The 9835-nt window shown below is 50.6% G+C and overlaps 1 protein-coding gene and 2 non-coding genes across 6 annotated transcripts; all 3 read right to left on the bottom strand.

Annotated features, from left to right (window-relative positions):
- Positions 1–323: 323 nt before the first annotated feature.
- Positions 324–442, bottom strand: LOC142887907 (5S ribosomal RNA). The gene has a single exon (XR_012926617.1). It is a non-coding gene; the product is annotated as a 5S ribosomal RNA (ribosomal RNA).
- Positions 443–642: 200 nt separating this feature from the next.
- Positions 643–760, bottom strand: LOC142887922 (5S ribosomal RNA). Its single transcript, XR_012926624.1, has one exon. It is a non-coding gene; the product is annotated as a 5S ribosomal RNA (ribosomal RNA).
- A 151-nt stretch (positions 761–911) lies between these two features.
- gpatch1 (G patch domain containing 1) lies at positions 912–9797 on the bottom strand. Of its 4 annotated transcripts, none has more exons than XM_076050543.1 (20): positions 9645–9797; positions 8820–8954; positions 8591–8676; positions 8251–8411; positions 8068–8165; positions 7348–7406; positions 6997–7245; positions 6757–6904; positions 5815–5900; positions 5178–5397; positions 4789–5079; positions 4184–4362; positions 3830–3951; positions 3621–3712; positions 3329–3531; positions 1997–2285; positions 1816–1917; positions 1566–1678; positions 1354–1481; positions 912–1067 (listed from the first exon to the last, which is right to left on the bottom strand). In XM_076050543.1, the coding sequence occupies exons 1-20, from the start codon at positions 9712–9714 to the stop codon at positions 1034–1036; spliced, it is 2865 nt and encodes a 954-aa protein (XP_075906658.1). In that variant the 5' UTR covers positions 9715–9797; the 3' UTR covers positions 912–1033. The 4 variants fall into 4 exon arrangements, with proteins under 4 accessions (XP_075906658.1, XP_075906817.1, XP_075906738.1 ...); XM_076050702.1 differs by having other exon boundaries at positions 5815–5894; XM_076050623.1 differs by having other exon boundaries at positions 6997–7242.
- Between the last annotated feature and the right edge of the window lie 38 nt (positions 9798–9835).

Here is a 9835-nt window from a genome sequence, read left to right as displayed (position 1 = left end):
GTTGCAAAGACTTCCTGGAGGAAGTGCGCTTTGCCATGAAGCTCTACTTATGGGGTTTAATTATATATTTGTTTATTTAGATGGTTAAAATGAACCCCCAGCAAAAAGGGTGGTATGGCCGTAAGCTTGAGACGCTGTTGCAAACAAGCCTTTTAAACCTGCAGTATGATGAAGGAAGTGCACTTTGCCATGAAGCTCTACTGACAGGATTTGTTTGTTTATTTATTTAGTTAGTTTAAATGAACCCACAGCAAAAAAACAGCTTGTCTTGTGGTTTCCTCACAAAGTTGGACGGGGAAACAGCGCCCCCTGGCGGGACAAAAAGCTTACGGCACCTGGTATTCCCAGGCGGTCTCCCATCCAAGTACTAACCAGGCCCGACCCTGCTTAGCTTCCGAGATCAGACGAGATCGGGCGTTCTCAGGGTGGTATGGCCGTAAGCGAGAGACTCTGCTGCAAACAGGCTTTTTAAACCTGCATCATGGCTGCAGTGCACTTTGCCACGAAGTTATACTTACGGGGTTTAATTATATAATTGTTTATTTAGATAGTTGGTTTAAATGAACACACAGCAAAAAAGTTTCTAGTTGTGGTTTCCTCACAAAGTTGGACGGGGAAACAGCGCCCCTTGCTGGGACAAAATGCTTACGGCACCTGGTATTCCCAGGCGGTCTCCCATCCAAGTACTAACCAGGCCCGACCCTGCTTAGCTTCCGAGATCAGACGAGATCGGGCGTTCTCAGGTGGTATGGCCGTAAGCGAGAGACACTGTGGCAAACAAGCGCTTTAAACCTGCAGCATGGCTGTAGTGAAATTTGCCATGAAGTCTACTTAAGGCATTTATATTTTTGCACCAAATTCACAGGCCATAATAAATTTAAGAGTTAAAAAAAAAAAGAAGACAGCAACAGTAAAAGCTGATGTAAAGTGTTTTTTATTGTTAACAAGACAAACAATCCAACTGCGTAAAAAGAATAAATGAAATCTTCATCTTCTGACGGCCGTCCTCACAGAGGACAGGCCTCCTGTCTGCTCAGCAACTGTGGTGTGTCGGAATGTTTTTCAGCCTACAACAGCAGGGAAAACAAAGCAGACATACCATTAATGCTCATCGGCTCCTGACGCGCGCACACACAACTTTTGTTCGTTTTTGTGGTGCCGTGCTTAAACAGTCCAACACAAACGCAGGACAGATGTTCCTGTAGATTGTGAGGGCTTCCACACTTTTGTGAGATACTGTAGATGGATGGATAGATAGATGGCATCTCTAGCCAAGGGAGCCAGTGTAATACAACAAAAGGCATGCAAAGAGCTAAACTATAGTTTAAAGAGAAAAAAAGAAAGTGCTCAGACCGTTGGAGAATCTGCAGAGCCGACATCTGTCCGACCCCACCGTCGCTCTCCTCGTCGCTGTCCGACACCTCCTTCTTGCTCCTCCTCGGCTCCTTCCCTTTGCTTTTGTGCTGCTTCTGTTTCTTCTTCTGGTGGAGCAAAATGGACAGCAGGTAAAGTTGAGACTCTTGGCGACAACCGGACGCCTCATTGTGCCGAGCGGTCCCTGGCACCTTCTTCTCCTTCTTGTGTTTGTGCTGCTTCTTGTTCTTGTGTTTCTTCTCCTTGCTCCTCTTTCTGTGCCTCTGTTCCTCTTTAGGAGGGTAAGAGATGGAGGTGGCGCCCTCTGTGTCAGGGACAGGAAATCACAGGCAACATTAAAACAGATTTGCTCCGAACTACAAAACCAGCTGCTTCCACTTCTACTTCATTCTTTCTTCATTGCAAGTCAAGTGAGATCTTATCAAGTCTACACAATCTTACCAGTTTGTCTTGATGGTGGAGCAGCGGACGGAGGCGGTAGCTTCGGCCCAAACTCCTCCCCCTCCTCCTCCTTCCTGGAGCTCTGCGATGAGGGTGCGCCATCTAGAGGAACGCAGAGGCGCAGTCGGAAAAGGGCTCGACACGGCAGCGTGGACCGGCTGCTGCTGGACGGTGGTCCTACCTGTCTGCGGCCTGGCGGAGGACGACACGCTGGGCGCCACAGTGGGCGCCACAGTGGGCGCGATGTTGAAGAGGTGCGGCGTTGCTGCTTCTTCCTCCTGATGCTGCTGCTGCTCCTCCTCCTGCTCCTCCTCCCCGTCCGACGAGGAGGACGTCTCGTCGGAGGAGCCGGCGAAGATGGCTTTGAACAAGTCCATGGAAGGCCGGCTCTCCTCCTCCTCCTCCTCTTCCTCCTCTTCTTCCTGCTTTACTTCTCCTCCATCACTTGTTTTCTTTGGACCAGAGCTCTGCTGCTTTCAGAAAAGGTCAATTATTGGTAGCCAATGATTAGCCAATAATAATAATAATGATGATAATACTGGTCAGCACTGTTGCTTCACAGCAAGAAGGTTGCAGGTTCGATTCCCAGCCTGGGATCTTTCTGTGTGGAGTTTGCAGGTTCTCCCTGTGCTTGCGTGGGTTCTCCCTGGGTTCTCCAGCTTCCTCCCACAGTCCAAAAACATGCACGTGAGGCGCATTGGGAACTCTAAACTAGTGGTTCTTACGGGGCCCCCTGGTGGCATGGATGAAAAAAATCGTGCCCACGAGATAATAAACGCGTGGCCACGGGATAATGACTGTTGTCATTCCCACACAGATTGCTCACTGTCACTTTAATCATGGACAAGTGTGAATTAATTTCATGTTATTTTAGTACAGGAATGAATTACAATCACATTCTAAAGTCACTTGCGGTGAGGCATGGAGTCACTTAATTAGGCTGCTAAACATGCATGGACTTAAATGCAGGAGTTAAGCTGATAAACGCATAGGCACGCATTCACCACCTCCTGGCCACCAGTTTATTGTCTCGTGGGCGCGATGTAGTAATGCGTGGCCACACATCATTTTTTTCATCCATGGCAAATTTACTCCACCAAAAAAGCTACTTTTAATCATGTCAAGGAAATAAATTTCCTGAAATTATTGAATTCATTTTTCCTGCAAAATAAATGCCCACCAGTTGGGAAGAGCTGCTCTAAATTGTGCGTGTGCGTGTGTGTGTGAGAGCGAATGGTTGTTTGTGTCTATGTGGCCCTGTGATGAAGTGGCCACTTGTCCAGGGTGTCGCCCTGCCTTCACCCAATGACAGCTGGGAGAGGCTCCAGCAGACCCCCACAACCCTGAGTGCAGGAGGAAGCGGGTATTGAAAATGAATTGATGGATGAATTCCATTCAGTCTTGCTATGGAGCTGAAGTGACGGAGCCGGTGGGTAGTTCAGGGGCAGTGGGGAAGCGGAGCGCTGTCCATGATGATGTGATGTGAGAAGCGAGAGGAGAAGCAGCTACACACCTCAGCTGTGCTGCTGCTGTCGCCAGGGGCCGGGAGGGCGAGGGAGGGGGCGGAACCTGTCTCCCCCTGGTGGTCGGCCTGCTTTCTCGCGGCAGTGAGGAGCTCGCTGAGCGGGTCGGTGCCGCCTGGCTGCTGCTGCTCTCTGCTCTGGGCCGACACGTCCCAGCGGGATCTCTTCGCGGGCTCCACAGGCTTGGCAGGGGCTGAGTGGGAGGAGCAACAAGGAGTCAGCCACGTCCTTTTGTGCGTGTGTGCGAGCGAGCGCCCCCTGCCTGCCGTCCCCTGAACTCACGCGCCGAGCCTCTGCTGCCGTCCACCACAGTCAGGAAGTCGAAGACCGAGAACTTGTCCCTCTTCAGCTTCGGCACGCCCACCAGACTGGACCTGCCAGGAGAGGTGTGAGTGATCAGCTCTTTGTGTGTGTGTGTGTGTGTGTGTGTGTGTGTGTGTGTGTGTGTGTGTGTGTGTGTGTGTGTGTGTGTGTGTGCGTGCGCGCGTTACCCTGGGAAGGGGTCGGGCACATTGAACCTCTTGCACAGCAGTTTGTCTGGATGCCACTCCAGCGTTTCTCTGCTCGGTTTTCCAGGCGTCGTCTGGTCTTTGCTGCTGGACTCTTTGTCGTCCTGGCAAGCAAACAAACAAACAAACAAACAAACACTCAAAGTCAGTGCAGCTGATCCACCACTAAATATAAGCCAATTTTCCTGAAAGGAGGCCGCTTGGTCCTTGCTATGTGACAGAGTCTCAGGCTCTGATGCTTAGATGCTTTATTTTATTTCTTTTTTTTTTAACCAGTTCAAGGCGTCAGACTGGACTGAGCAGGCTGAAGGAGGTCCTGGCCTGACGATGTCCTACCTCCTGGTCCTTGCTCCTCTCCACGCGGTCTTCGTTGTCGCCGTGCTGGGCTCTGGTGAAGCGGGAGGACAGCGAGGACGAGCTGGGTCGGTACAGGATGGAGGCCCGGGCGAACTCGTCCCGCTCCCGGCTGCGCTCCCACTCCGTCTGTCCCAGGTCCAGGCTCTGCTCCAGGGCATCTGGCACACAAGCGACAGGGAGAGCTGTCAGGTCAGCTGTCGCAAAGCCGGGTTGGAAAACGACCCTTTGTGACATCACAAAGGGGAACGGGTACATCCCATTTTAGTGACACCCCCACCCACCACCAGACGGGTGTTGGCCCCGCCTTCTTGTTTTCCCTTCTTCCAAATGTGTGGAAGGTCCAACAGAGCATCAATCTTTAGTAGCAGGCTGTAAACAGCGGGCTAAATATGCCTACATGTTTTCAGGGTGCCTGAAAAAGTTTGAGAAACGCTCAAGGTGTGATTTGATGATGTTTGGCTGGTGACAGTGAGTCTTTTCCCTGCAACACTGGTTTTGCTCCAACTTTCACGGGGACACGCCATTGAAAATACACTACAGGCGCTCCTGAAGGTGCAGTGCATGATGGGAGGACGCTACGCTACCTCTGTCTCCCTGTCTGAGGCGGCTCAGGTACAGCTCGTAGCGCGCCTGTTTGCTCGGTTCCTTCTCAAAGGGTCGGAAGGCTTGCGAGCTGCTTTTGGCATCTCTCCACGCGGCCAGCGCCTCCTCCTGGAGGCCAGTGGACGCGGCGGGGCCGCCCTGGGCAGGCAACCCCGCCGCCGCTGGCGTGGCTTTGGGGGGCGCAGAGGCGTCGGGCTGGGCGGAGGAGTTGCGGAGGCTGCGCAGTCGCTCTCGGTCTTCGGGCCGCAGCAGGTCCAGGACTGAACTGGGACCTGGTACCCAGCAGAGAACAGGAGAACATTAGCCAATACGCTCACCGGCCACCGGAGGGCCTCTGCTCTCTGCTTGGTGGACGCAAATCCAGTCTGACCTTGCAGGGAGTCTTCACCCAGCATGTTCCTCCGCCGGCCAGAGTCCAGCTGGTGGCGCCCTCCGCCTTGCTGCGGCTCCTCTTTGACCATGTGGCCCCTGGAGGTCCTGAGAGCCTCTGCCAGCGCTGGACTGGTCCCCGAGAGACGCAGGACATCCACTGATGGCCGGAGGCGGCGGACTGGCCGGAAGTCTTTGGGTAGGACGGGCGGAGGGAAGATCTGCAGACAGACCCGACAGCAGTGAGATGGCTCCAGTTGCTCTCAAATGTTGATGCAGAGAGAAATTCAAAGGGGGAGTTCACCAAAAATGAAATCTGACATCTTTTCCACTCACCGTTGTGCTGAGGGAGTTTCTTTAGCGATCATTTCTAATCCACATAACCACTCTGGAGTTTCACAGGTGGAAAGACTTCCACTCAGTGGCCAGGGTCACAGTCGCAGATACAGAGACTTGCTGTGCTCTGCTTCTGCTGATTCTTTGTTTGTTAGAGTGCACTGTACCACTACAGGCTTCAGTCGTACTGGCACTGAGTGGAGTTCTTTTCCTTTTGTCAAGCTACAGACCGACGGCCGCGTCAAGCCGACGCTCAGTACGAAGACGTGTCGTGTTCGGAGGAAACTATTTAGGATTCTCACCGTTTTTTCTTCAGCGTCTTTCTGGGCGAGAGTGAAGCCCTCCAGGATTTTACCGAGGTACGACCCATCTCTGCTTTTATCTAAAGTAAAAACAAAACAAAAACACAACCGGAATGAGAAGACATTTTTCCCACACTGATGTGACCTTCTGAAGGCTCCTACCAAATGAAAGCTCCTGCGGCACCGCAGCAGATGAAAGCAATTTTAGTAATTGAGTTCCCACCCGTTACTCCCGCATCTTAGGAAGCGTTACAGAACAGTTCCAAAGACCATGCTGCTATGTTCTTCTGACGCAAAAAAAAAAAAAAAAATCCCCAAAATACTCTAACCAACCCAAAATCCTCTGTTAGTTTTGCATGGAATGGCGTGGTACAATGCAAAATCTCGATGTGTCTAGAAATTGAAAAAACAACATCAAAAACACAGTTGAATCATCTGCAACGGGCGTGAAACGAAGGCGTTTGTTCTGTTTTTCCCAGGTGACTCTCGGCAACCGAGTCAATTTGAGCAAATGTTTCAGGCAGGAAGTCAACGATTGGAAAACACACTAATACACTATGTGCTGTGTCTTACTGTGAAACGTCAAATACGCCACGTATTTCCTTCAACGCGGTTCAAACAATCGACTGTCGAACAATAAAGCAAATTTTACTTGAAGTCTTAAAACCACAATAAACAAAGTGGCTCATTCCAGGATGTCAACTTCTTTTTTTCCCCTCTTTCTTTCTTTCTTTTTTTTTTTTTAAGTTCGGACTGGCAAAAAAGACTTTTCTTTGACTATGGTTCTCTTTAAATATTATTATCACGCCGTGTCGCAATACAATGCTCTCGTGAACTGGTCGAGTCGCAGCGTGAGACACGTCTGGTGGACCGTGGGTGAACAGGGATGCGCCGCAGATGCTTTCAGCAGGTAGGAGGGAGGGGTCAGCTAAAGGTCGGCACCTTTCTTCCTGGAGTACAGCTCTGGAGCCGTCCAGCCGAACAGGCCGTCTCCTGGCTCCTCCCCTCCTAGCACCGTGTCGTATTTGGACATGGAGTCTCGGTGGTAGATGTCTTCATCTTCGTCCTCCAGAGCGCCAACGCCAAACGCCTGCAAGTCAAAGGTTTAAAGTCAAAGGTCATCTCTTCCTGGGAAAGCCCCCCCCCTACCCAGAGAGAGGAAGCAGGCTTCAGGAAAGCCACCTGTCCAGCCACTCCTCGCCTCCGTCTGTTTCCGTCCGCCCCTCCAAACAGCTGACTCCTGGCATCAGACTGCGGGTCGAACAGGTTGATGTGTTCGCGGGCCCCTCGGCCGTGCAGCGCCAAGCCTGGGTCCAGACCGCGGTAGCCCAGACCCTGAACCCCCAGCTTGGGGTTGAAGTCCAGCGGAGTCACGTCTTTAGGGGCAAAGGTCACATTTTCAGGAGCAAACTCGTCGTCGTCATCGTCCTCCTGCGTGGCGGAAAGAGTGGGAGGAAGTGACAACATTGGAATGAGCGCTACGGCACGACATCCTCTCCTTAGCATACGTGACAAAACATCTGTCACACCCACCTCTGAGTCCTCCGATCCAGCAAGGGGCAGCGCACAGCCGTAAACTTTGCTGCTTCCTTCTGTCGGGAAGACAGAGAGTCAACCATTAAAACAACAGTTAGAAAGCGAAAAGAATTTTGGACCATGAGAAATGAGTTGGCCTCTAGTCGGCTAAACCAGGGGTTCCCAAACAGCATCAGCTTCTGGCTGGAGACCACCTTACCAAACCATAGCAATACAACAAAATATACAAAGAAAAATCAACTTTTAGAATGTTTTCTTACTTTACATTTGCTATTTAATAATTGTTATATTTGCTAAATCAGTTTTTTTTTGCAGCAGTGTCTTCCACTTGGGCTGCCTGTCTGTTCCTTTGGTCTCTTGCTCACAAACCCGTTCATTTTGTTCTACCTTGGCTGGCTGGAGGAGCAAATCACCTTCCTAAATGCCATCAACCAAGCTCACCATAAACACACACACAACACGTGAAAGATGTTTTTGTTTGGCAAGCAATCGTATGATATATTATTATACATCATATTCTATAATAATCAATAAAACATAATTAGATTGTATTTGATAATAATAAAATATAATTTGATTCAATTATTAATTTATTAGCATTTTTTTTCTTATCTTCTTCCCAATTCTCCGTGGCCTCATTCGAGTCCGCTTGGAGCCCCCACTTTGAAGACCACTGCTAGCCTGCGAGCTGAAGGGAATCAAGCCGACTCCACGTACCAGGCTGCTGCCGACGGGCTCTCCTCTTCACACGGGGCCCCACGCCCTGACCCTCCTTCCAGCCCATCTTCTTCAGCAGCTCCACCCCGATGCTCAACCTGACGGAGCAAAACAAACACACCTGAGGAGTCGCCTCATGCGGCAGCTGCTTGGCTCAAACGTCTGCAGTATTGCGCACGCTACCTGGCAGGTGCGATCAGCTCCTCCAGCAGAGTGTCTCCGGGGATCAGCGCTGCCTGAGCGTTGATGGCTCGTGCCTTGTCCCTGAGCTCGTCCCTGCGACCCGACGTGAACTCCTGACTGGTGGTGATGCCTCTGGGGGCGATGCCGTGCTCGCTAAGGTCCTGCCACACAACAACAACAACACAGACAACAGTTCAACTTGGACCTGCAACTACAAACGTGAATTTGCCATGAAAAAAAAAAAAAACACCTCAGAAGGAAATCGAGTTCCACAGAGGGAAAGATCTCCAGCCAATGCTAATGCTATTATCCAATGCTAATACAGACACAGTTCCTTCACCTCTTCGTCCATGAAGTCCTCTGGTCCGGCTTGATGTTTCTCAGCTTTCTGTTGCCGTGACGACACAAAGGTCGACGGGGTCCAGCCTGAAGACACACAAGCCCAACTGCAATGTAACTAACTTAGTCCTGACAGTTCCAGGGTGCTGCAAATACACTGATAATCACCGCACCCTGAAACTGTATCATCACTGATCTGGACCAAAGTGATCTTTAATGGGACCACTGACCTTCTTTGGTGCCGACTGTGTTGAAATAGCCAGCGGAGAAGCCTCCGGTGAAGGCCCCATGGAACCTCTGGTATCTGCCCTTCTCATCCTTCACCGTCTGCTCGTGGAGTGGGATGGGCTTCCGCAAAGGCTCGTCTGCAACACAGACAAACAAAGCCGATGTCGGACACACAGATCTGCTCTTAGGACGGGGGTGAGGGTGAGGTCGCTGGGGTTAGAAGGTCGTACTCCTGTGACTCATGCTGGCCCCCTCCTCGGAAAGCAGAGGAGCAACAGCTCTCAGCACCACCTTCTACTGTTATAGATTAGCTTTATTTATTGTGAATTGACCTGAACCACAATACTCCTAAATTACTTACATGGTTTGCCTTAAAATAGTTCGATCCGCGCCACACTGGATATCATCATAATCATGCACACTTTGACACTCGCCTGCCCCGCTTCAACAGCCAGCACCGACAATTAACGTTACGGAGTTAGAGCAAAAAGGGTCGTCAGTGAGTCGTTTTGCAGAAGCCCACCTGCCGTCCCCGTCCAGCCTTCCCGTTCATAGATATACAATGACATAATAACAATACCTAAGACTTAATGGTTCGAAAAACACGTCTGTTCGCTCGGTACGCTCGGTACGCTCGTCGTTGTAAAACAAGTACAATTTTAAGTTTGACGCTATGCTATGTACCCCGGCAACCTGCTGTTGGCTAACAGCTCCTGAGCGAAACTGCTGGCTAGAAATGCCCCGGATGGTTAAGCGCGACACTAAACAGCTGAGGCGTATTTATTTAGAGCTAGACTAGTGTTTAAAAGTTAAAAACACAACTTTACCTTCTTCAAGAGGCTCCAGCGGAGTTCCATAAGTCACAAAATCCTCCTCGCTGTCACTGTCGGACGCCATGTTTTCATTACTACGGAAAGCACGCGAGACCAAACTTAAATGTCAGCGGAGAAAACAATTTCGCGAAAATGACGGTGCCACTAAAGAAACGCTGAACACCGTTCAATACAAGTCATGAAAA

The sequence above is a fragment of the Nelusetta ayraudi genome, unplaced genomic scaffold (assembly GCF_046127955.1).
Source record: "Nelusetta ayraudi isolate G7.1 ecotype Tasmania unplaced genomic scaffold, CSIRO-AGI_Nayr_v1 ptg000002l, whole genome shotgun sequence".
NCBI classification, from domain to species: domain Eukaryota; kingdom Metazoa; phylum Chordata; class Actinopteri; order Tetraodontiformes; family Monacanthidae; genus Nelusetta; species Nelusetta ayraudi.
The sequence above is the reverse complement of the archived record's forward strand: the minus strand, read 5'-3'. Positions and strand labels throughout refer to the sequence as shown.